General features: G+C 37.8%; 1 protein-coding gene across 3 annotated transcripts; it reads right to left on the bottom strand.

Moving 5' to 3' along the window:
* Positions 1-27874, bottom strand: FMR1 (fragile X messenger ribonucleoprotein 1). Of its 3 annotated transcripts, none has more exons than XM_063416618.1 (15): positions 27824-27874; positions 19721-19773; positions 18767-18860; positions 17682-17753; positions 17260-17408; positions 16187-16280; positions 15984-16100; positions 12435-12605; positions 12254-12332; positions 10819-10928; positions 8182-8268; positions 6794-6989; positions 5267-5410; positions 3692-3774; positions 1-1961 (listed from the first exon to the last, which is right to left on the bottom strand). In XM_063416618.1, exons 1-15 carry the CDS (start codon positions 27872-27874, stop codon positions 1800-1802), a joined length of 1662 nt encoding a protein of 553 aa, XP_063272688.1. In that variant the 3' UTR covers positions 1-1799. The 3 variants fall into 3 exon arrangements, with proteins under 3 accessions (XP_063272688.1, XP_063272689.1, XP_063272687.1); XM_063416619.1 differs by having other exon boundaries at positions 1-1910; positions 5267-5446; XM_063416617.1 differs by having other exon boundaries at positions 5267-5446.

Consider the following 27874-nt stretch of genomic DNA (forward strand, 5'->3'; position numbering starts at 1 on the left):
TTAGCAGAGGAAGATCAAACTTTATTGAAACTGCTTGCATACAAAATATATTGCACTATAACCAAACAAATGTCAACATAAAATCCAATCTGTTGTAGCTAATATGTACAGAGAATATTGCCCAAGAGCAGTTACATTACAAGGTCAGTCTACCTTGGTTAATTATCTACAGTATTTTAAACCAAACAGCTTACAGATGATGTGTGCAAGGTACCAATTTCTGTTTTCAAATACTATACATTCCCAAAATAAATAACTAGAAATCAACATTAATGTTTGGCAATACTTTTTAAGACATTTTTATATTTGTTAAATCATGTGCAGTTCGTTGCCAGTTTTAGTATGCTCACCTGTATGCAAGGAAAAAAAAAAAGAATGAAGAAAGCAAAGAAACAAAACTCACAAAATACATCAGAGGCAAGGTCAAGTTTGTACAATTCTGTACATAAACAGTGGCTCTCCTTCTGGAGTAATCTGAACAAAAATGGACTAAAACAAAGGTCCTTATGCAGTTGTGCCCAGGAAGTGTAAGGTGTGATCAGAAATGAAAGAAAGCACAGCTCCTCCCACCACTCCCCACCCTCCCCTGGTGTGCAGCTGTACTTTGGATCAAATCTGACACCTTCATATCGCCTGGGAATTAGGACCTTGCAGCTCAAAATATGAACAACTTTTGTTTTACCTTCAATATTTTTAACTACGGGATCTGTACTTGCCAGGGCATGACATGTGGTGATTTTCTTCTTACCTCTCCTGAAATAGCCCCCAAATTAAAATAAGCAATTCAAAAAATTTGGGAGGATGAAAACCATCAATGCTTTAGGCTGGTCTCTGGCCAAACAGCAGGCACACATTACTAGCTTGTGAACATGTTACACTTGTTCCCTCAGTAACAATGAGTTTTTTTAGTTTTCCACAATGGAAAGATTTTTTTTTTTAAGTTTTCTTTTTTTAAAAAAAAAGCTTCCGTACTGCCTACAAAGAAAAAAATTACACCCCTTTTTCAATAACACTATTTGCCAAATCTTCAGTGCAAAATAAATTTCCTATTCTTATAACTGCCTAACTGAATGTTTATGTAAGGAAAAAATTATGGAAAGCATGCACTTGTCTATAAAGTACTAACGTCTGACAAGGATTGCTACATATATTTTACATTTAGTGTTACCAACTCATCTTCCCTGATTTCTGCATCCAAATATAATATTCCTACCTGCCAAGATATAAAAAAGGCACAGATCATACAACTTTTTTGCTAATGAAAATGACAATTGTTACATCACACAGATTTCAGGGTCCACCAAAATATTGAAAAAGGTGGACCAGAATGTGAACTGACACAGGACATAAAACGACATAGCATTTCATGAAGAACTGGTAAGTTAGATTGAAAACAGAAGCCAATTTGATTACTGCAAACACTATTTATTCTGAAAATTGAAATTGAGCAGTGAATTTGACCCGATGTGTTAAAATGGTACAACTGAACAGAAAGTTTACCAATGCACAGCTCAGTATTTTTAAAACAAACAAAAAAAGAATCTTTCATTGTTTGAACTGCAATATGTACTTGGAAGCGGTTTTTCAGAAGTTCAGGTATTTTTTTATGCAAATATTTGAATAACTCCTTATTCAGAAAACAACTGCATACTGTTGATGTTAAAAAAGGCTAACAGAGAACATATGTTCATTTCATGCCCTGCGCCATCTCGCCTACTATTTTGTCTTTGGCCTAACGAGTTTCTCTAACATGGAATTACTGGAACAGTATAGGAAATGTGACTTCAGAGTTATGCAGTTTAGGGGACTCCGTTCACCAGCGGCTGCTGAGCGTCCGCGCTCTCCGTCTTCTCCTTCTTGGGGTTCCGCTCCTTGCCCGCGCGCAGCCGGCTGCCGTCGCTCGAGGTATTCTGTAATGGTTTAGTGTGGACACTCCTTTCATTATTGCAGTCAAGTCTGATCTGGAACAATTCAGAGTTATATAAAGTATTCTCCTCTTTTCCTGCACCCCTGGGTGTTTTCTACCTTGGCTGTGTGGGAGGAGCAAACAGAGCCAGCCCCTCGTGGATTTAACTGTATCCAGCGGAGGGTGGAAATTCTTTTCTGTCCAAAAAGGCCACAAAGCTGTGACCCAAAAAATCCTCATCTACCTAGCCCTGGAAGCTAAGAGAAAAATTTCCAGTTTGTGCATGAAGGAGTTGAATTAATATCAGATGGATCTCTGAAACATTATTTCAACTTCCAGTAATCTGACTTCCTACTCTTCGTATGGTAATTTGATTTCCTACTCTTCGTATGGTAATTTGACTTCCTACTCTTTGTATGCAAAAAGCCCCCCAAAAGACATAGTAGCTTTTCATGAATCTCAAAAAAATCTACTCTTTTTTGAATCTGAAGAAAAAAAATATATTTAATACACCCCAAAAAACTTCGGCAGCCTTTTTAAGTGGTTAAAAAAATTTCAAGAAAGCATGTTGAAAGCAAATTTTTATGCTTGTGAAGGGGGAAAAATGCTTATTCCTTCATATATATCAATATTTTTACGACTTGATCAGCCAGGTTTCAACAACATGCAAGTACTTATTTTCTTGTGACATGTCACTTCATCCAAATTTTGGAGCAACAGATAAAAACCCCCCATGCTTAAGTGCCTTATGGGTTTTTTTTCAGCATCACAAATCCTCACTGCCTACTTCAAATTTGTAAGGTAATTACTAATTAATTACAAAACTCACGTGGCCATTATTAATTTTTTTTGTTTTGCCAAGTTAATTATTTGCATTTCAGATGCATATTTAATTACTACACCTTTAAGTTCAGCACTCCCATTTCAAAAACTAAACATCTGGTCACCTGTTCTGTTTGGCTCTTCCTTGGCCAGGCTTTCTAAAAACCAAGCCAAGAGTGATCTCTTATGTCTCACTGGGACTGTGACTCCTGCTAACACCACACAGAGGCAGCAGCTTGCAGCTGCTCTTTTTTTATTCCTCACAATTTAACTCATCCTATACAGTAGGAGATGGTAGAAGGTTGCAAGCTAACATTTGAAGCAAGAACAAATTGGGGAAAAATTAAAATATATACATGAAGTATCAGCTTGATGACTTCATGAAACAAAACACTTAAAAACAAAAAGTAGAAATATCTTTATCAAAAAATTAAAAATATTTAAGGTTACAAGATATTTCGAGTCTGTTACTTGAAAAAGTTTCTTGATGTGCATTTTTAACTTACTTTCTAGACTGAATAGCCTTCAATTGCAAATGTTTCATTTAGCAGTGAAGGTAGCACCTGAAGTTTAATCTTTCTTACTCTGAGGATTCTGGCTACAACACACTCTCTTTATATAGAGTTAAGGATTTTCTTCCCTCAGGTACATAGAAGATAGACAACAACACACAACACAGCAAGAAATAAAAGCTAAAAGCAAAGCACTAGTAAGAACAGAGACAAGCTGGTTAGTAAATCCTTGGGACTTGTTTTTCACCAGAGTTGAACTGCATTACAAAACTGCATCTTTACACAGCTGGGTAAATTTAGACTCCTGAGCATCTGTGTCATTTTATAACACAACTTTTGTAGATGAGGGAGTCACAGGCTATGGGCTGACAAGGCCGGTGTGTCACTGCCAGCCCTGCTGTGTGCACCACGCAGTGTTAGCAGTGCAGAGCTCTCAGAGGAGAGCAGTTACCTCAAGGGACCCGTCTGCTGTCCTCCCTTTCGCCTCTCGCGAGCTGCGCTGGCGGTTGTCTGTCCGCGACTGTTCATCGTTGCCTGCAAGAACAATTCATCAGCTGAGCTGCTCAAAAGGCACAAACTGCTGCCACTTACATTTCACACAAGCACAGCAGGGAAATCAGAATTTGCTGTCTCATGAATAAATGTTATTACTAACATATAACCACAGTACTTAAACGATGGGACAGGAATCACTAAAGAAAATGTTCTCAGGTGATAATGCAGTCAAAACTTCAGTGTTTAAAACCATCACCATTTAAAAAAGACTGACTATTGACGTAAAAAATCCACTTCTCAAAATGATTAGAAGTACACAATCAGCAATGTTTAATTGTTTAACCTTCACATTTTTCAGTGGCTTATAAGCTTCCTAAATTATACATTACCTTTCTTATAAAAAAATCTTATTAAGCAGCATCCATACGTTGAAAAAAAAAACAACTTTAAGAAATAAGCAGAGCTGCAGAAGAAGTATTTTAGCAAATAAATATAATGAAGCATTGTATGTAAACAAATAAATAAACTGAAACAATATATAGTATAATATAAGTTAAATATATATTTAACAATATATAGTATAATATAAGTTAAATATATATTTAACAACATATAGTATAAGTTATATTATATTATAATATATGTTATATAATACATACTCATACATACTCATACATACTCATACATACTCATACATACTCATACATACTCATACATACTCATACATACTCATACATACTCATACATACTCATACATACTCATACATACTCATATATATGTTATATTATATTACAATATTATATATTTTTTATATCATATATATTTAACTTTTTTAAGTACTCCCATCTCACTTTTACCTGGTCCTTTCCATTGAACATATAAATAACAATATTATCCTGTTCCATGAGAATCAAATACAAGAAGATCTGCATATGGACAGCAGAATGAGTAACACAGATTTCAAAAGATTTTTCTATATCTACTGACAAACTAGAATTTGATCCTTGATGTCCATGTGTGATGGCACAGGCCACAAACATCACCGTGGGGCCTGTCCAGTAAGAGAGAGACTCGGGACACAGTTCTGGGTTCCGCAGAGCAGGGCAGGAAGCCCCGGGTTTATTTACAAAACCCCTTTTATACATTTCCTATGATACCTGTGGATTGGAGGATGGAATTCCTACCTCCCCACCACACTGGTCAAGCCAACTGTCAATCACTTTTCTCCTCACAACTAGAAATATGTAAACAATGAAAGCCAGTTAGCAAAACATGGCCATGTTCACATTAACGAGCGCGAGAGACCGCACGTCTCTGCTTCAACACGAACGCTTGGCACACCAAGAAAAAACCTCACGGCAACACACAAACTTGAGCCAAGAGGCTTTTCAGGAAAACAAACGATAGGGAAAACTCCCCCAAAATAAAGCAGGTCAGAAAGAATTATTCCTGTGACACAAAACACTCTGTTTAAGAGACTGACAGAGAGCAGGAGGTGTGAGGAAGGAGCAGGGCGTGCTCCAGGGTTACCTTTGAAGCCGCCGCGGCCCCGGCCGCCCTGGCCGCGGGTGCTGCCGCCGCGCCGCCGCCCGTCGCCCCGGCGCAGGTAAGTGTCGCGCTCGTCCTCCGCCGGCGCCGCCGACCAATCGCTCAGCTCGTCTCTGTGGTCAGACTCTGTTTCAGAAGCATTTGATGCTTCAGAATTAGTTCCTATCAAGAGGATGAAAAAAATCCAAACACGCCAGTGTAGCTTAGCATGAAATTCTACTAGAGCAGAATGCAAAATGTATATATTTCCATTTTTTCTTCTCTTTTTTGTTAATAGACGGTTTTGGGATGTTTTTGCCACCCAACCTCTATAACATACATAATACAGAGGGGTGCATAATATATATTACTTCTTCAAAATTCAAGACAGACTAATGAAAGTTAGTTGTGTGTTTAAGGCTAAATAATTAAGTGTGCCACATGCTTAAAATCAGTGTTACCAGATTACTGAATATACTACAAAATGTAATAAAAGTCTAGTAAAATGTAAGTCTAATAGACTAGACTCCTTCGTATTTCTACAACTGAAAATTCTGAATATAACCTGTCCTGTCTCCTCTCACCACTGCAACTCATCTATGAAAAGAAAAAAATTCCATCACGGAACAGCCTGTAACAGACTACAAAAGCAGAGAACAAAGTCAAAATGCTAGAAATGTATCAAATCAAATAAATGGCCATGGCAATTTTTCCAATTAACAGATCACCTTTATTGACAAAAGCCGATTCTTTCCCCATTTTTCCCCCCATAACCCATATTATTAGCAAGGTGAGTTCACATCTGCTAAAAACAGTAAACATCACAAAAACATTAATTCTGTATTATGCAGAATGTAAGTTAAGATTTTCTTATAGGGCTCACACTACAGCCTTTCAGTCAGGACAAACTCCAGCTGACCTACACTATGGATAATGAAGTAATTGATTGCTCTGAAGAAGCACAATCTGGAAAACTATTCATTAATGAATTATCCAAAGTTTCAAAGAGTAACACACTACTCTGGTGACTATGGTCTTCTAGTAAAAACATAAAAGTTCAATTTATTATGAAAAAAATAGCTTTTCTGCAAATTGAGCTACACAGTATTTTCACCTATAAATATTGGTATTAGGATGGAATCACATGAAAACTGAGACTTCATCATCAGGAATTGCTCAAAATATAGATAAAATTTGAAAGATAAATATAGATATATAGATATAAATTTGATAGATAAATACAGATATAGATTGTATTTATAGATAAATACAATCCTCGCCCTAAGGAGTTAGGGAATAACTAGACATGCTCCATAATGTAAAGACAGAAGCATGCTGTAGGAACTGCATGGAAAGCAGTGCAGATTACAGGAAAGCATTACACTTTGGAGGAGCAAAAAGCTCTGAACAACCTTCCAATATTAACACTCAACACTGACTGCATTTTTAGCAGCTCTAGCCCAGTTTTTCCCAAGGAATCCCGAGGCCAGGAGGGCGCAGTGGGACGTGCAGGAATGCCGTGGTGCCTACCTGAAGCGTAGCCCGGCCCGCGGCGGCTGTGGCCGCGGTTCCGGTAGGGGCGGCTGCCGCGGCCCAGCCCCGGCCCGTCGTCGGTCATGTACCCCTTGTCCTTGTCCGTGCGGTTCGGGGGGGGCCGGGAGGTGGCTCCGATCTGCCGCAGCTGCTCGTCGATCTGCAGCCTCTCCAAACGCAGCTGGTCCACTTCCTGTGCAGACACAACCCCGGCACGTCACACACAGGCACCGCTGAACCGTCCGCGCGTGCGGCGGAGGAGGCGCGACCGACACCGAGAAGGCTCCAGGCATCAGCTCCGTGTTATCTGAAAGCCTCTCATACCTTTTCTGTGTAGCTCCACACAGCTCTGGCTCTTCCTCTCCTTCTTCTCTCTTCCTTGTGCAGTTCTGGCTAGCTCCTGCTGTCCCTAGCACGGCCAACTAACTCTGTCCCTCGTACCATGTCCCTCTCTGCCCCTCACACGGCCTCCTGTCCCTAGCCCACATCACAATGGCAATCCCCATTCCTTTTTCTTTAATTAGGGAGAAATCTACTGATAGCAGTTTCATTCTGCATCCTCTGCAGGTCACCTAGTCCAGCTAGGACTTGGCTAAGATGCTTTGGTACTCAGGAATGCACCCCATCAGTGGCTTGGTGTACAATGTATAGAAATTTTTGCATTCTAAAAGATTCACCTGTACTACTGCACTGACTGGATGTGTATCAAATCATGAGTGGTCTGAACGCTTCCAAAGGGATGCAAGACTTTATTTAATTAAATGAACTCAAAGCTGTTAGATCTGGCCCTGCCATCGAAGATTGAGTAACTGGCCACAGCCACCACAGGCAGAAATAACTAAAAGCAACAATATGTGCTATTTTTTTTCTCCCTATCCAACAGAGCACTCATCACTACCACTCAGACCACTGAGGAAGTTATGGAGCCAAGAGGCAAACACAACAGATAAAATTGAGTTGCCTACAAAACATACTCAGGTATGAAATGTCAACTCACTACAGAAAAAGTAGTTTAGCATTTCTGCAATAAAAAAATGCCCACTCTGTACAAGATTCTGCCTGGAAGGCTGTTTGCTCTGCAGTTGCATGAAGGACTGACTACTCTCTTACATATAAAGTTGGCAGCACATTTTGACATAGATTTTTTTTTTATTTTCTTAGGCTTTTGTAATTTGCATCCTGAAAGAGGCTGTCATCCCATTCTTCAGACAAATTATTCTTTTATTAAAAACATTCCATTTTTAGACAGAAAGTCTGTTATAATACTAATTTTTCAACAGCCTCAGGGTCTGAACAGATTAAACAGATTATCATCATCACACTGTTACCATCTCCTAAGTATTGATAGAAAAAAATCAGTGGTGAAGCAGCACTATTATACTCACCTTTAAATAATTAAGATGATAATCCAGAAGAACAGTTGCATTAGTGATGCTATCCTTGGTTCCTACAAACACAAATGGTACCATGCCCTAAAATACAGTAACAACAGGCTTTGGTTATTGGCTAGGCATTGAATTCTGAAGAGAACCAAACTTATTATTGTACAACTTGAAAACAATTCTTACACCATGCATAAACGAAAATGAAAAAGCAAGAGAACAGTATATTTTAATTCTGGTATTGACTAGACCACATAGTCTAATTCCCTTTATGCAAAGAGCTTTTTAAAATAAGCAGATTTAGATCATTTGCATCACAATGTCAATATTTCTTTTTCTGAACAAGTGAAAAAGAGTCAATTTAGAACACTAAGTTTCCTCCCTTCAAAATAATGCCACCTTTGGTGACTGCATCCATTCTCTCACACCAGCTGCTTTTGGTCTACCAGTTAATACTTCAGGTGATGATTTCTAAATTACAGTTCCTTCTACCCTTCAAGCATGTTAAGTGATTCAATAACTATGAGGAAAATATCAACCTGGAAATTCTGAAGTCTGAAATTATGACATGGGGAGACAAAATACCTAAAGATTAACCTAGGCAGCCAAAGGAGGTTTAAAAAAAAATATCAATCTAAAAGTGTCTCATTGAGTGTGGAAAACAAGAAGCCTTTAATTGTCCTGTACACACCCTTTACAGAACTGCAGTCCAAAGGAAGGTTTGCTGCAGAAGTGAAATCATTTGAGACACAAATGTCTTAAAAATTAAAAGCACACTATGCCGAGGTGGCCCAGGAGTGGCCAGTCTATAATTTGTCTCCACTTTTAAGATTGTGTTTGGTTTTCTCCCTCCCTCCCTTTCTTTTGAAGAAAAAAACCTTACATTAGACCTTACACAACCAGGAAAAATAATCTACACACAGTCCTAAAGAACTTCAGCATTAACACTAACTTTCATGAGCATTAGAAATTCTTTAGCCACAGGCATTGTTGACTGAAATGTTTTATTATCTGGGGTATTTTAAGTTTCATAAATATTTTATACAACCTGATAAAGAGCAGTGAAATTTCTACTAAACTGGCATTAACTAGCTCACAGCATCAATTATTAAACGATGACAAGACAAATGATTTAAAAGGGCATTTAAGGAAATGCTTGCTGTTGCTTTTGGCAGTGGATTCAAGGTATAACAATGCCAGCTATTAAGAATATGAGCTGGTAACCACGTCAAGCAATTTCAGCTGTACAAAAGCAGCAAAGTGCTTATTTACTGAACCTTATTTTTGTCTTCAAAGCAAAAGTACCTGTGTTCAGTTTGGCTGCAGTGAGGAATACTGAGCAGACCTTATGTGCATAATAAATTTAGAGATAAAAGTAACATATATTACTGTAACAAACAGTACCTATCTCATTTTAAAATATGAAAAGCCTGAAGATAGCCTGTTATGAAATTATGGGATGCATAAAACCACACTTGAAACTAATGGGCAGTATTCTAGCATCTCAGTCATATAAAAAGAACCAAATGCTGTATTAAAATTTAACTGAACTAGTGTTCTACTACAAGAAGGGCTCCAATATCCAAATTCACACATGGGAAGAGTATTTGGATTTTGTAGTTGAAATAAAGGTCAATTTTTAAGTACTCTTATCTATCCAAGTCTGATCTCAGGTTTCTGTATTGCACCTGGCATGACACAACTAACACATGAAACAGGGCAAGCAATGCCAGTGTTAGAAATGTCATTAACAGGTAGAACAGAAATATGAATGCAGAGCTTGACAGGTAAAAAAGACCTTTCAAGATAATCCTTCAAATCTGCATTTTGGACAGAAAAATGTAAGCAAATCAGCTTTTTCAAGTCAGAATTAAAACACACACAAAAAAAAGCCAGACCCTTCTATGATTGTCCAGCCTGCAGCAATAGCAGCACCCTCTTGCTTATTAAACTCATTCCATTTTATGCTGCAGGATTTATCTTTAGAAATTAAATACAACAGACCAGTGAAACCTTTAGGTCTAGATATTGACCATTTACCTTTTCAAATAGATGTAAAACTAGTAAAATAGTAAAGAGCCTTTAGTTAATTGCTTAGCCACTGTGTGTAGATAGATGGAAATTATGGATTTTCAGGAAGTCTTACAGTGATAAAACAGCAGAGGAAATAACTACTCAAGAACATAAGGGTCCTAGAAACCATATTTCATAGCTTATTTAAAGTAGCAAAGGTTCTTAGCTGGTACATATTTGGATTTTGAGATAAATGAAAGGCAGTTCAGTTTTCTTTAAGCACATTTCCCATCTGAAATCACAGGGAGTCTTTTTGCACTGAGATATTAAAAGCTTCATGCTGTAAGATTTCTGCACACTGTAACCTTGCCCCTCAATGCAGCCCCATACAGAATGCCTCAAATAAATAAATAATAAATAAATTTCACAAAGCATTTTTCTAACATAGAGAAGCCAAATTTATACAAAAATGCCCCCCTGGCATTAATAGGAAAAGACAGAATCCATCAGAAAACACATTAATCAACACTTTATCTTACCACTACAAAGATACAAGGAAGAATTTATTTTATTGGGTAGAATATAACCAATTAACAAAAAGAAAAATTATATGAACTGAAAACATACCTCTTCTTGTGGAATATTTTTATCGTTTTCAGCTTCAATTCTCACTCTTACAACGCCAGATTTGTCCACTATCTCCTGAATCAGTTTTCCATTTTTTCCTATTACTTTTCCTACAGAAAGAAAATACAGAACATTTCACCTTTATGGTTTTCCCCCAAACCTGAGAGTACTGCTGTACTCGAATTAAACAAGACTACTTAAGTACCAGTGCAAGCACTTACTAATAAATGTAAAAAAACTTTGATTTACCATTTTAAATCACTACCAAACAAAATCCCCTAAACTTCCACAGCTTCCATCAGTTACTACAATCAAAGCTTTTGTGAGGATGTGGCAACACACACAAGTATTTTCAAATAAAAATGTCCATACAGTCTTAAAAAAAGTAAGTAATGTCCTGAGTAGATATTTTCTTTGTCTGGGTTTTTTTGTTCAGTTTGAATTTTTAAAAATATAATTAAATAGAAAAAGGCAGTTGTTTGCCTTTTCTTTAAATTAAAAAAAAAATCTGTATATCTATCTAAAAAAGCCTTCTGCATTTTTAAAGCAAATTACTAGGAATTCTAAAAGCCATATTACTAAACACAGCTTATTGCAGACATAACATAGGGTTCAGCCAAAGTTATATTCTTAAGGATCCAGGTCAAGAATCACAAGCAGAAATGAAAACCTGCCAAAAAATATAATTGCTAAGTTCTAAAGAGAAACAGATTTTTAGACCTCAAATTAAAATAATGATGGCAGCCTATGATTTTCACTTATCACCAGCAAAACCAGGAGGGAACAGGGAAGGGAAATCTGATTTTAATCAGTTCCAGAGCTGAGCTGCCACATTTCTTAGGACTTGTCCCACTGCAGAATTTCACACTGCTTCAACACCAGCTTTCAGACACTCCCTGACAATCTATTAAAGCATTTGGGCTTTATTTATTAAAGCTTTTAGGGCTATATTATACCATGAAGTACTTTCTCTGCTCTTTTCTTATCTGCTGAATGAAATCACGTGTTTTTATTTTGCTTTGTGGCATCAAAAGCTCATTAAAAGATTTCTCCACATATACAAGGGCTGCATGTGTTCTTAACGACTTTTTTAGTGTTTGGCAATGGAAGTATTTTAGATTTTCTTCATTACTGATACCTAACTCCTAGTTCACCCCACAGTACTGTTTCTAAACATACTGTAAAAGGACAGGGAAAAAAGACAAATGTAAATCAAATAAATCATTAAAAATATACGATGAAAATATGAGACTGCAGATTCATCTCTTGTACAGCTGAACTTATCTCTGGACATGTTTGGGGAAAGTAATTAATTCTCTGGCTCAATTCAGAAATTATTCTGGCCTTTACTTCAATATCAGCCATTGCTTCTAAGGCAGTTCTCAGAAAGAATTTTTCCTTCCTATGACAGAGGCAGCCTCCAGAACTGACATACCTACTAAATTCCTTGGGACTTGTATGACATCTTCAGCAAATTCAAGGTAACTTCTTGCCTTTTTCACCGCATCTTGATCCTACAATAGAGAGATGTGTAAGAAACAAGATTCATCTCCCCGAGGTTTTTGTTTCCTTGTTTCCTTCAGCTATTTTCTGAAATGCTACAGGAGGGAACTCACCTCGCCATAAATATGGAATGTACAAGTGTCTTCATCAAGATCAATGGCAGTCACTCCAGGGACTTTTCTGGCTTGCTGGATGTTGGCCCCGTGAGTGCCAATGGCCAAACCCATGAGGTCTTCACGTACTACAAACTGTTCATGGAACCGGGATGCAAGTTGCCTAGAACTCTGGAGAAAAATCTGATGTCAGCTCCCTTTGATTCTCTCTCCAATATACACAAATTTCAACCTTATTTTTCAATCAGGTGCTTATTTTTGAAAATAAATAAAATAAAGTTTTATTTGTTTTCAAAAATAAATAAAATTTTATTTAATCAATCCCTTTACTGCACTTATTTTAGCTTCAAAAACACTGAGGATCTCCTTTAGAAGTCTTTTAAATATTAACATAAGGCTGGCCTCTAGCTGTGTTGACACCTCTATTTTGAATTACCCTTTAACAGCTACAGCTATCAGGTGTTACTAGGTAAGACAGCACTCACAAGGTAGTAAAATTAAAACTGTGGTGATTATTAAAGCAAACCTTATGATCCTAAAAAAAAAAATGCACCAATTTCAACAGGTGGATGAAACTGTAATAACTCACCCACTGACACAAAGTTATATACAAAACAGAGACACTGTGGATATCTCCTGCACTTTGAAAAAAAATGAAGAATCTGTGCCTATGCATGACAACACAAAAACTGTTTGAATTCAGAGAACAAATACATTCAGAATTTCACCCAGGAATCACACATCTACCAAGACAGAAGCACTCACAAGTGTGAGCATAACAGAACACAGGAAAGGAACAATAGTTTAATGCATTGTGGGAAGATAGAGAATTTCCAACTGTGATAATCTTTTAAGGAAAGTGTGTTTTGCAAGAAGGAACAAGATAAAAGCCAAGGTATATAATGCTGTCTATGTTTCTGCATTGCAATCAAAGCTGTAACTACTGTCAAGACATACATAAGCACACTTCAAATTAGCAGTTTAATGTCAGCAAAATGAGACCCCACAGATGCTGAGAAAACATCCAGGAATTGCCCTCAACAAGCCCTGTGCTGTTCCAGCTAAGGTGGCACCTATTTCTGAGGTAAATATCCTCTGCTAAATCCCTGTTTCAAAGAATTGGTTACAGTAGAGAGGGGTGTGAGTATCAAGTGTTATGAAATACTTCAGATACTCTGGGAGCGCTGTCAAGCACTTCAGTAGCTACATTACAGACGACTTGGAAAGCCAAAGTTATTTTTAGTTGCTCACATTTCAACAGATAATCCAAATGCTGATTCACTAGTTGACATCTTTTACAGACAGCCCACCAAGAGGAGAGAACAGATGATCAAGACAATGATCAGCTGTTACCAGTCTATGACATGAGGAAAAGATGAAGCATCACTGAGGACCTTGGCTCTGACAGTCACACCAGAGTTTTACTGCCTGAACTGTAACAGCACCAGCTTTTCTGCAAATTATTACAATGTGTGTTCTGTTTAAACATCAGAAATTCTGTATTTACATCCCTCCAATCTATTAATAAGAAATATCCATGAAAGTAATGTATTAATACCTACACAACAGCCATAACTGAATTCTACTTAGATACAGTAAAATACAAACCAGAATGCAAACCACTTGTAAATTCAGGCTTTTTAGCATGTGAAAGACACCCAAAACAGCTAAGTCACACTCACTGAGAAGGAACGTAAACAAAAGATAATTGGTCATTTTATTTATGCTCTAAAAGCCATGTTTGAGAAGTAGAGCCAAGAACGTCAAGACAATATGCAAAAAGCAAGGTACAACAAATAGGAAGAAAAAAACTCCATTGAATATAAGAAGCTGGTCTAGTGATAATGACTCAGAAAAGAAAAAACTGCTAGAAGAAAAGAGGTGGCAGACTTTAAAAGTTCAGTGACTATGAGACACATACAAATGTTTGTGATGAAAACAGTGAGCTGCTATTACTAATGCAGTAAAGCCCAAAGTGTTCACTCAGTATTTTTTCTGCAGATGGACATGTGCAGTCTGTTGGTAGTGTCTCAACAATAATCATGAGTGTGATTTTTATTATCTGAAGCTTTTATTATCTTTCAACTTTGCATGAAACTGATTTTATATTTATTCTAACTACGAGAAACACAAATGCCAAAAAGAAAAATGCCAGCCAACGTTTGTCACAGAAATTTTAACTGTATATATTTATCTCACAATCTTTATTTAAGAACTGCTTAGGTGGAAACTGAAGTTCAACAATGGTTTTCTAGAGAGAACCAAATCAAGCCTGAGACTCTCACAGCAGCTAAGAGACTCAGTGTTACAATGACAAGAAGAATCCAGGATTAGTTTGGGAAAGGAATCAATGACAAAGTTGTTGGTGCATGCGTTTGTGGGGGCATGTAAAGGGAATTAGCTCTAAAGAGGCTGTTGTTCTTCCCACCTCCAAAATAATACTTAGCACTTCAAGAGGTAAACTGCCCACACAACTGTCAGCTGTGGAGGATGAAGAAGAATGATTGAAGAGCTACACTGGGGTGCTCAGTAAGGAACACCAGGGAGGAAAAATTGTCTGTCCTTCATCCTGAGAAAAATCAAAACCCAAACAAACCTGGATTTCAGCTCTGAAACACAGAAATCAAGATATTAAAGAGAGAACAGAAGTGAGAACTTCCTGTAGCAGTGAGTATATCCACTGGATACACAAGGCCTGAACGGGACATCCCACTTCAAACAGATGGAACCCCTGGGAAGGGGGAAGAACCCTCGCCCTGCAGAAACCCTGCTGGTGCACACCCATGTCAAACTGAGTTACAAGAGGTTAACGGGTACCCCTGGTTCCTGACAGTGAATCTAAGAAGTTTTCAGAAATATTGCTATTTATTCTAATTTGTAGATAGGAGAAAAACCATGAAGAAATGTTAATTCTGATGTATAAAGAACCCCTTACTTCCTAGCCTACTCTTTTTTTTCCTTTTACCCATGGACAAGTATGACTCAAGCTTCTTGCCAGTCAACACCCACTCCCCAGTCACAGGAGTATCAGAAGCTGTATCTGCTGGAAGATTATTTCCTAACATCTATAGACAAACCTATCCCTCCTAACATGCTACCAACATCAGTTTTCACCCCTTCCACCTCATTTCCTCTGTGTTATTTTGCTAGATCCAGTTCGAGTCCTATCAGTATGATGCATTCACTCCCATCTATTTTTAAAGCTACCAAATATGTGGCATTATTAGTGCAATGATAGCTAACTATTTTACGCTTCAAAATACGAAAGAAATACATGTGGTATGCGTGTCTGCATATCTGTATTAAATCCCCCACAAAATCCTGCTGATAAAAATGAGTCTTTGAAAGAACAGGCCCTATAACTGTGAACGTCTTTGTTGGATGACACTTCCATCTGCCTTTTTTACCAACTAGATTATTATCAGCACATCATTACTCTCACCTCAACGCGAGTCCTACCAGCTAAGAAACGCACGAGGGATTTTTTTTTATTATTATTTTCTGTTTCACTCAAATTATTTCAGGGAAAATAACCAACATACAACCTACCTCCAGCTGTTTGCTGGCCTCCTCATTCCTCAGTATCAGGGATAACTTGGTGCGAAGGCTCCGAAAGTGCATATCAATCAGCATGTTCGCCCGCTTCGTGGTGACGTCGTTGATTGACTGAATTATGGATAAAAAAAACTGCTTTACACATGGATTCCTGGAACAAACCACTGCCAGCAGTACAGTAAAACATTTGGACTTACTAAAATAATAAGCTGGTGGTTTTCAGAATCGTATGTTACAGAAAAAGCTCCAACTGCCTTTTTGAAGTCCTTATGTGCGGATTCTTTGGCACACCTAGGAATAAAAATGTAACAAAGTTAAAAATAGCAGCCACTGCATTTATGGTTAACAGCCAAAAAGTATAACTCCTTAATACAAAGAATGTAAATAAAGGTTTCCAAGCTCTCCCTTGCAAAGCAGGTGTTATTTTATTCCGTTATAATTTATTTTACTCATTTTTCTTTCATTTGTTTTCACATGAGTAGGATTAGAAATATTTCAGAAATTTCCTGTATGTATATCTGTGAAATGACAAGTTAAACAAAACTACATTAAAAAGCTACAATCACTATAACCAGCAAGTTGAAGATTTCAAACACATCATGAACCATTATATTGTGATTTCATTGTAACCCCTGCAGCATTCTAATGATCTTATGCTCATCTCATGCTGTGCTTGGCTTTTCCAGGTTTGCTGTGTCCACTCCCCACCAGGTGAACCTGTGTATGCTGTTAACTTCGGGAGTTTTAGTCTAACCTGAATTTATAACTCAATAACATCTCAAGGAGAGCACAAAGGGACCTGAAGGTAACCAAGGGGAGTCAGGATTAATCTGACTTTTAGAGCTACATCTATATGAGAACATGCCCATGGTGTAGGAGAAAGCCAGCTGGCTTTGTATCATACTCTGTGAGGTTTCATTTTTGTTTAACTATTCCCAGAGCCACCATCAAATAATAAAAGTTGACCAAGAATGGATTCAGATTAACCTGTGCACATCACTGAAAAGCTCTATGAGTAAAAACCTAAATCTTTACCACACACAAACCTTAAAATTTCAAAGAAAGTATTTCTTCCTCCAGGACTAAACTGCAATTCAAAAATCATCTTTTCTATTTTTGAAGTATAACCATATCAATATTTGCATTTTTTACATTCTTATATTTCAAAAAGTTAAGTTAAAGTGGTAAAAAGCATTTTTATTTTTCTTGTCTCAGGCTTAAGAAGTTACCCACATTCTGAACCAAGTTATAAAGAAACGCTTGTACTTACATTTGCCTTAAATCTTCAGGAACTGCCAGTTTGATTTTATGAAAAGTATCTTTTGTTGCGGGTTTATTGGGGTTCACAGATCTCAAACGTTCAATTGTGACAATTTCGTTGTATGTAGCATCACAGGCTGCATATTCTATTACGTAGAACTGATATAAAAATAATAAAATCATCCAAGCCACATATTTTATGACATGAGTGAGCATTACACTATTAAGGAAAAGGTACTGTTGTTAACTGTACAAGTCAAATTTTGACTTCTCAGGTTGAGGTTAATGGTAATTGCAACTGTCCTACTCAAGAAACTCTTAAAAAATGAAGAGAGATTAGTTCAAACCACAGTGCATATCAATACATAAATAGAAAAGAAATAAAGTAGAAGTAAATATAAAATATATATATGTATATATGCATACTCCTACCTCACCCTTTATCATTCTCACTTTAGCCAACCACCAACAGCAGGGTTCTTTTTCATTTGCCCTGGAATAAACCTGAACAAAATACATACATTATATTCTTAAAAGACATCACAAAAGCTGACACTAAAATGATGAGGAACTCCCTAGGAACAAAATCCAGCAAAACATCTTAGTACACAAAGTCTCTGAGCACAACACAGAAAAAACATAACAGCACGACTGTACAGATAAATAGTAATAAATAATACAGTCTACTGGCATGTGCTGCTTCAGTCTTGCATGCAGTCAAGAGAGATAATTCACATTTTTGATCTGATAATATTTAATTAACAGTATTTCTAATTGTGTCTAGGTCTGATGAGGGTCCTACCGGTGGTGATAGGGAGGTCACACATCTACACTTCTTTAGCACATTTATGCTATCAGCCACATCCACATTACACAAGTTTTGCCATTTTCTTATCTTTCAAATTAGAAACTTACAGAGCATGCAAGTAAAATGCAAATCTTGCAAGTTCTTTCAATTAATTACAAAAGTAAGTATTACAATTTTATAAAATAAGGAGCTTTTAGGAATATGCTGCTTTGAAGTCAATCTCTTTGCATATACACTTAAGTATTTACATATACACATATATTTCTATGCTTTTACGGATACACACATATAATGCAAATTATCTGATTCAGCTTGAAGCTCTGGTAACAAGAGACTTTATTACCTTACAGCTAAGAACTACAGTTCATCACCTATTTCTGAATTAATCCAGTCCTGCCAAGGACTGATCTGTAATCAATGCAGCACTGATCATGTTTGGAAATCAGCCTATTTGTACCTCAGCATGGAGGTCACGGTACATGGAATTTTACACAGCCTTTTGTGGTACATGGACTTTGCATGGTTTACTGCTGACAAACTCTGGCTTTGGGGATGTGTTTGGTGACGTGCCTGACACTGTTTTCTGTCGTACTTGGAATTAAAAAAGGTGACATCACCTAACATGGAAGCAAACCTTCCAGTGGCTGACATTTTTCACAGAGAGCTCTCTCACTCCTCAAGACAAGAGCTGTTAATGGAGCATACACACCTCTACTTCATCACTTTCATTTATGTCTTTATTATAGCCTGCAGGTGGTGGGAACCTCACATCATGGAATGGGATTTGTCTCTCTGGTTGCCAGCTGCAAACAAAAACATAGTGAATGGTCTAAATGGTCATCTTCTTTGTAAACAGAAATCAAACATTTTTAATCCATTAATTTTACAGTTTCAAATACTGTGGAGCTTTTGTGCATATATGTATTAAAGGTAATGTGATCCAATGTATAGATAATAAGAAAAAACACATTGAAATGATCATTAAGCATCTTCAATGAAACCCTGATGTCACCTGCAGTCTTCTGAATCTCCTAGTAGAAGTTCTTCCTCTATTTATAGGTATGGTTTTTAACCCCAACATTAGAAATACAGATTAAAAAACATTTCATAACACATTTTGTAAGAAGTGAAGAACACTTCTTCAAAACAAGCCTGTATCTTCGTTTTCTTTGGTTCTACTACAGGTTATGAAAATTTGATCAGGATCCAGTCTGAACACAGTTTTAATTTTCAGTTTCTTTAATGGAGACTGGATAAATTTGGTTTCTAGATCAGAAGATTGGTATTCAATACTTATCTATAGAAAAAAAGTATGTAATAATGTAATCTAAATCTAAGGCAAGACATTCACATAAGAGTCAGTAATGGTCCAAATGCTGACTTACTCAAACATGGGTTTTCACCACGTAAATTCAGTAACAATATGATTATCTTCCCAGTAAAACCCATGTTACTCTGGTTTTGCACTTGGAAGTATTTAAACCATTAAAAGCATTTATACAGCAATGTCACAAACCAGTAGATATAAATGTAACTTTAAAACATGCCAGCAGCACGTTCAGTGTATCTAATACACACTACTGTACACTGAGAGTATTTAGGTCAATCAAATGCAAGGTTGATACTCTGTCATTGGCAGGTACAACACCAGCAATATACTTACTTGTTTTCAAATGAAACTGTTATTGAATCTTCGTGCACATCCTTTACAAACGCCTGGGGAGGAAACAAAGTAGAATTACGGTATGCTTATTATGGGCACTTTCAAAAATAATTTTAAGCCTGTAAAACACCTCCTGTTCACAAATATTAATGAGTCTCACAATAAAAGTATGTTTTAAAGTTAGGGTTTTTAATTTTGCAGTAGATTTATATATAAAACACATACTGAAGGCTGATAACCTCCTTGGGTTCATGATTGCCAGTGCACTGATACAAACAGAATGCCTCAGCTATGAAGACATTATTTTTGCTTTTTAGAAGCAACAGGAATGGTTAGTAGGAAATGACAAGACAGCTCAAGAGTTTCAAACGTTTGATTTTATAATCACATTTAATGTACAGACAGGCATAGAAATTAAACATCAGTATTCCTCAAAAAACAAACAAAACCAAAGCCCATAAAACCTCCAAGTCCTGTCTCTTCTCTTTACCTCAAAGCACATTTGAACATTGCACTAGCAAAACCCATCTATATCAATTTCAGCAGAATCTTCCCCATCTTTACGTCATCACACCAAGTCTGTAGAGCACAAACTTTAGATAAATGCCCTGGGCCTTCCTCCCCTTTTATCCTGGGCGTTGGGCAGCAGTTGTGCTCTCCATGCCACCAGAGAGGACAGAACCAGAATTCAGCACCGAGAGCTCCTCCTGCCTTATGCACTGATTTTGATTTGATCAATGTTCAGCCTAAGTCCCAAATATCCCCTTGCCCATTCCCCATCCACAAGACAGCAAGACCAGTACTCAAATAATTTTGGCAATTACTTATGAAAATATTTTTCTTAGCCTGGCACAGTGGAGGTCACACGTTAACCAGGGATGAAAAAACTGTAGTTTTTTAAATTTTATTTTTTAAAATACTTCCATGAACTTCTGAAACAAGCTGCTGAAGTGCTGAGTATTCCACTAATATTAGTCTACACATCATATCATGCAAGGTAGGTGGATAAAAGTCCATGAGCAAGAAAGAATAGAGAAGTTTTTTCTACTAATGGACACCCACCTTAGTAGATCTACCTTAGTAGTAAAAAAATCTCAGTAAATCAAAAATAATTTAGGAGCAACTACCACTTCTGTAGAAGAATTAGTTAATGAAGTATGGAACATTTTATTATCCTGTATTTTATTATTCTTGCCCTTGCAGGTTTCCAAGAGAAGAAGAGATTTTATCTCTCACAAGAAGGTAAGAATCTCTCTTACATGGAACCTAAATGGTTTTTTAAAAGTTCTTTTGCTATTTTTGCTTTATCAAGTATTCTGAAATATCTCCTGAGTTGCAGCAGTATCTTTGTATCAAAGAACAGCAACAGCCAACGATGAGTAGAGTTCCAAGAACTATATAAAATTAAAACTAAGTGGTACAAGCACACGAATGTCATCACTCAGAGTCATTCAGTCCAAGGAAGAAACCCTCCCAGCTGATAACTGAAACATAACCAATGTCACTGTGAAGTCGAAGGAAAGCCACAGTGACAACCGCAAAAAATTATTTTGCACCTTGCTTGCCTCTCAATACTCTTAAGAACAAGACTTTATTATTGTCAGCAAGCCAAGGAGACTTAAAAAAGTCTCTAAATGTATTTGCATAATTATGAATTTCAAAATTCCCTATTCCTTCAAAGGGGATTACAAGCACAGCTGATGTTTTTCAATGACATGGTATAAAGAAGACTTAGGACCACATCTCAAGATCGTGTTCACAGCAGTACAGAAATGCTATTTACATAAAGAGGCAACAGAGCTCTCAGTTGATCATTATGGACACTGAACATTTAGCTTCTATTTCACATTGCAGAGTATTCTGTAAGAAGATTCCAGAACTGGATATGCATTTCAACAATACAATGGTAATCCTGACTCACTTCACAACACTACACACATCACCTCCAAAGGCTTCACCTGCATTTCTTCCAATGGTTGTAAAGTGCAATTCTGAAGCACCTACTCCTAGAGATGCACCTGAAATGGATGCCTTTGAGCTTTAATATCTGAAAAACACTATGATCCCTACCAGATATTAGGTATGGCTCCTTTGTGCCAGACTGGACAAGGATCAATAGTAATATTTGAGTATGTAAAAGCAGAGATTATCTTACAAAGCAAATTCAACAGAAATGATACCAGCAACACTTCATAGCCTTCAGGAAAACAGGTAAGAGTAACACAACCCATGTCCTGAGAAAGAACCTGTTGATTCTTAAGTTTGTCATTTTTATAAAACGTCAAAAAAAATCACCTTTCCTTGTATGAAAGATACTTTGGGCAAAGTCATCACCTCTGTGGTGATGAAAATATCAAAAAGTGTCCTAAACAGCACTCTGAAAAAATGACAAATGGCAGAAAAATTTACAAGCACAGCAGCAAAGAGCAAGACCACATCTCATACCCAGAGAGAGATGGAAGAGAGCTCCTAACATCCAACCCACCTTGAGCAGAATGCTAGGGACTGCAGCAATGCACCTCACTAAAGGTAATAATGCTACATTGGTAAGTAAACCAGGATGTGCAACAAATAATAAATCTAAGTTAAGCTCAAGACCAGCATGGACCTTCAAACAGTTTAGCAATTACATTATCTGGAAACAGTAAAAATTGAGAGACACAGCTGGCTGAAAGAGGAATGAATTACAGAGTCCTGATCCAAGTTCTCTTTAACAGTTCTTCCACATTGCCTTGGTCACAGCCCAGAAACCGGAGGGAACCTGAACCAGGAACACAAGTGAAGCTGCTGACCCAACACAGGGAGCATCAACACAGACACTGCCAGGGAAAATCACAAATCACAATTTCTTTACCTTACACCAGGTTCAGAAGAGTCAACCACAGAAGCACATGAATACCTCGTTTTCATTTCAGTCTGGCCAAAAACACTGATGTCATAACACTGTGGTTTGTCTTTCAATTTGTGGTCTCGCAAAACTACGAACTCGCAAAGCTCATTGGAATAAATTTTTAATTAATTACAAAGTGAACAATGCCTTGAAAAATATCTAATTTCAAGCATGCAATATATGAAAAACTTCTGCACACCTGTCTGTGATATTTATTGTGCTTAAAAACAACCATGCAAAATATATTAATAGTTGTTAATACAGTCCTTAATATTTGGTTGTCTAATCCTATCTATCCAGAGAAATGAGGTTTTCCTTGTTTTTCAGTTACTTGTGACACAGAAAAATGTCAGATACCTATCACATCAGTTTACCTTTGTCTAGACCACAGCATTATGTGGATTTTCCTCCAATATAAATATTTAAACAGATCTGTAGTACAAAAATGGATTTGGGTTCTCCAGCACAATATATTTCAATCTGTACACTTCCAAGTACAAGCAGAAAATATCTGAAACATTTCTAAGTTTTCCTTAAAAAATCCTAATAGTTAAGCAGCAATGCCTTTGGAAAACCAAAATTAATACTTATCCAAAGTGTTTGGTAGTCTTGTTTTTGTAATACTTGTGAAATTACACACAATCTAAAGAGAAATGAAGACTTTAACACCACAACCCAAATTCACAGACACAGGACAGGCCAGCCCCAGATGTCAGTAGAGAAGAGGCTCTGATCCACACAAAGTATCACAAGAAACACAATAATCATCCATCGGCCTTCTTTAGATAAAGAGCACAGGTAGGCATGGAAATTCAAACATAAAGGTGCAGATATGTGAGTTTAAAATGCACCCTCATGAAGGGACAGAACAGTGGCTCTGATCAACTTGGACACAAAGATAAAATAAAAACAGTGAAACTGGACAGAAGCAGGATGAGGTAACAGGACACTGAAAGACTGAAGCAGCTGAGACACCACTATTGCTAACAGCAGAAATACCAAGAAAGAGTTCATAAAAAATTGTGAACATAAGCACATTTCATAATGGCAAAGGTTGATTATTCTTCTCTAATGTGGAAAAAAATCAAATGTGCTAAGTTTTCTACACCAAATTTGACTCCAAGTCACATAAACAATTTTATTTCTCTCCATGCTTCAGATATAATTAACTAAAAAGTTTACAGCATGGCATTTCTCAAACAGATAAGCATTCACATTCTAAGAATGCTAAATATATGGTCTAAATATTTTTTTAAACTGTTAAAAATTAAGAATTATTGGAAACACCAGCATATTTTTTATTTTTATGCTAAATGGAATGACAGACACTTCAAAGTAAAAAAAAAGGCTTCAGCTGCCACAAAATTTTGCTTTTTTTGAAGTCTGCTCGCATCATCACATGTGAGCATTGTCAACCATTTTAATAAAGGAGGATAATAAACTTTTAGAAGAAAAAGTAGAGAAAATACGCTTTTTAACATAAAAAAAGCTATGTTGATAACAAACGTGCATCTACTGTTAGTGTAACAGTTCTGTAACATTTCATACCTGTTGGAAGGAGAATGTCAAAAGGGAACTCGGTGGGTAATCAAGTCTGAGAAAGGCTGGACATACAAAGGAACAGAATAGGGAAAGAAAAATAGTCACAGAAATGGTCACCAGACGAGGGAAAGGGGTACAGAAATCCTCAGAAGGACTGAGCAGACAGGCTCATGAATGTACAAAGAGAAATTGGCTGAAGGTGTCTGGATGGAACAGTGAAAGAAAAAAAATGGATACAGAGGGCCACAGGAACAGTTGCTAATAGTGAGACCTGGAGCAATAAAGTGGTAAGAAAGATGAATTATTTTATCAGTTGTAGCTTCAATGAAGTTATCTATACAACCAAGCAAACAACAGCCAGGCACTGAAACTACTTGGATAAACTGGAAGATTTTCACAAGGTTAAAGAGCAAGAAGTGGCAAAAATTGGGTTACAGACAACATAAAGATGTTAACAACAAACACCATTCCAAAACTGACTGCCTCATAAACAGGATGCTTTCCATCTTTAGCAGAGGACACCAGAGAGAATCACTCCCAAACTGGAAAAGAAAAATCAATCCCCTGTTGGAAAGGCATCCAGCATGTCCCCTTTGAGAGGGAAATACCTCAAGCTAATCCCAAAAAGATTAGGCAATGGCTATCTATTAGCCCTCTGTGAATGAGATAAGAACTTCAAAACCCAATTTACTACTCCTATACAGGAAAAGATAGGAGAAGATATGCCCTAATCCTGCACATCTTCAGGATTTAGTTACTTGGCTGTGAGCTGCAAAAGGCAGTTGCCTCCCCTTGATTCACAGTCCCAGCAGTTTGTTGGACCAGTCTTCATAAAATAAGTAAGGAAATCCAACATTTTCTTTCCAAGGATTCTGGGCCCAAGCACACAGCAAGTCATGACTAAGCATCTCCAGGTACCAGATTGTCAATTATCCCTGAATCATGCCCATTTACTGCACTGTGCTTTCCATGCAATAATTCATCCTGGCAAAGAGGAAAAAACATGGAAGTACAAAGTATTCACTAAGCAGTATTTTAATTCCATTCAGAAAGATTTAGCCTGCACTACAGCAGTCACATCAACGCACTCCAGTACTCCAGTGCACCTGACCAGGATGAAATTTTAATTCAAATCTTACAGCTGGCTACAAACCATCCTCAAACCATCTCCAATGTTTTGTGCTCTGGATATTTCTCAGAAAACACTGCTTAATTACTTTTACCAGGGCTTGGGTGGGCAGTTTTGTACTGTCCAGATCCAGATGCTGCTGGGTACACTCAGAAACGCTCAGGCCCTCAGAGAGACCCACAAGGGGGATATGAAAAGCTGAAGCCACAATTAGAAGCCTGCTTGAGCCACTTTGTCCCATCCTGACTACAGCAGCCTCAAACTCCTCCCCCTTCCACGCTTTAGTATCAAGAGAGGCGTAATTTTCCAAAAAATTTACACTCTCATTAACTCAGAATTATTCAAAGCCAAAGGAATCTTCACTAGTTATCAGTAAATCATGAGCTGGGATAAAATAATTGTTTTGCTTTTGGTTTGTTTGAAACATTACTGCTTGAAATTGCTTCTCAGGAGGCTGCTTAAAGAAACTTTTAAAATGAAAAAGTAAAACCATTCTGCAACTAAATTCACACTTGACATCACTGCACACTTCTTGTTATGCTGGGTCAACATTCATTTTTCACAACCTAATTGCCAATGTATAAGATGAGCCTAAAACTCACAAGAAAAAAATTAAATATATTACTTTATAACAGAGTGATACTCAGACATTATGATGAAAGAAAAGCCTGTAAGTACAATTCAAGTAATTCAAACTAGAGGAAAATTAGAGGAAAATTGCTGATTTATACTGAACAGTATTGCATGAGGGTGCAAAACTCCCACTTTTTTATTCTTTTAAAAAAAGAATGTTGCAATTATTTTAAGTGTGATGCTCCATCTAAAGAGGTAATTCGGGTGAAGACAGATAAATCCACATGCCCATTCTTCCCTTTAGACAATTTAACCAAATCTTCTTGGTTAGTGATAAAGAGAAAGCAGAAAAATTCCTGTCAAAATTTCTAAAAGTTAAAGGACAAACACAACCACGCTGCTTGGGGCAATGTCTGTGTTGGAACTTTGGGACACTAAATCATGAATAAGTTCCATGAACACATTCTCAAATGAAGCTCAGGTACAGGGCCCCATGGTATCAAACCTGAACATAAACAATAAAAGTTTCAGAAGCTTTCAATTCTCACAGGTTTATTTGATAATATTTGTCATTAAAGGATGCACCATGTCATTATTACCATCTCTTTCACATCATTGTTTAACTACTCTAATTTGATAACAGCCTCATTAAAAGTTCTACTCTTAAATGTATTTACTCCTTCCGCTTCTTTCTGACCAAATGCTGTACCTTTAAAAATATATACCTGATTTTTAAAAGATTATTGAATTCCAGGAAGCAATATACAGATCTAGAACTTTGACTACAGCACCGTGAGCTCACAGGATGCTTATTTACAACTGATTTGTACCACATACTATTTTTGGGAAAAAAAAAATCAGAATAAGATACTAGCACCTGCATTCCAAAAATAAGCTTTTAAGAGGTCTTTTTTTCTTAGAAAAACTCGGAGCTGTTGGAACTGGATCATTTGGATATCTACCTGGCCTACCACAGGAACATGTGAGTGTGAAACTCTACCCGGACCTTCAATGCTAACATAAATATTGGATGTGCACAATAACTAGGCCCAATTTTTAAAGTCCTAGGAGCATTTAAACCACGGGAGACTCGCAGGAACTGATCCATGGCTGGTCCTGGTATGTTGATAGCAGATCAATGAGAGTAGGCCCAAACCTACCACATCCAAATATTATTTGCTGCAAAACTACGAATTATACCCTATTAATAAGCTGATTAATACAACCCAACTCATGCAAAGCCACACAATGCTACACGGTATTAATAAAACATATTCAGTGCTCTTATGTTCAAGGCTCAGTGATGGCTTTATTAAGCACAAGGGCTTGGAAACAAACATGCAGTGCCACTAAGTAATTTCAGTAAGAAATACATTTGATATCTACATGTATTTTAGAGACTCAGCACAGATATACTTGGCCAAGCAATGCTGCCTTTAGTATCACCAGGCAGCTTCCCCTGCCATGGCATTAGGAGCAAGAATCCACCACAGCATTTCATCAGGAATGTGTATTAACGAGGGCCCCCCTCCTCCCCGCCTCGCAGGCCGTGCTCATGCAGTGCAGCTCTCCTGGAAACCTGGACGGCGAGAGAGACTTTCCTTAAGTAGCGACAAAAGCTGAGGATTTAGCAATTAATGCCCCATCCCGGCGCTGATCCTCGCTCAGCGCCGGGACCAGGCGGCCCCGGGCGCCCCTTCCCACAAAGGGGGAAGGCCCGAGGCCTCCCCGCGCTGCCTCCTCCGCGGGCCTCGAGTGCCCTCAGCCCCGGCGGCTCCGGGCCCGCTGCGAGGGACCCGCCGCGGCCTCCACCCGTGCCTGCCTCTCCCTCCTCCCTCCTGCCCCGGGGCCTCCGCTCTCCCTCAGCGCGGGGAGGAGGAGGAGGAGCCGCCGCCGCCTCCTCCTCCTCCTCCCGCCGCCGTCCCCGCTCCCTCCCCTGGGGCCCGGCCCGGCCGCGAGCACCCGGTACCTTGTAGAAGGCCCCGTTGGAGCCCCGCACCTCCACCACCAGCTCCTCCAT

Source organism: Prinia subflava, chromosome 20, assembly GCF_021018805.1.
Source record: "Prinia subflava isolate CZ2003 ecotype Zambia chromosome 20, Cam_Psub_1.2, whole genome shotgun sequence".
NCBI classification, from domain to species: domain Eukaryota; kingdom Metazoa; phylum Chordata; class Aves; order Passeriformes; family Cisticolidae; genus Prinia; species Prinia subflava.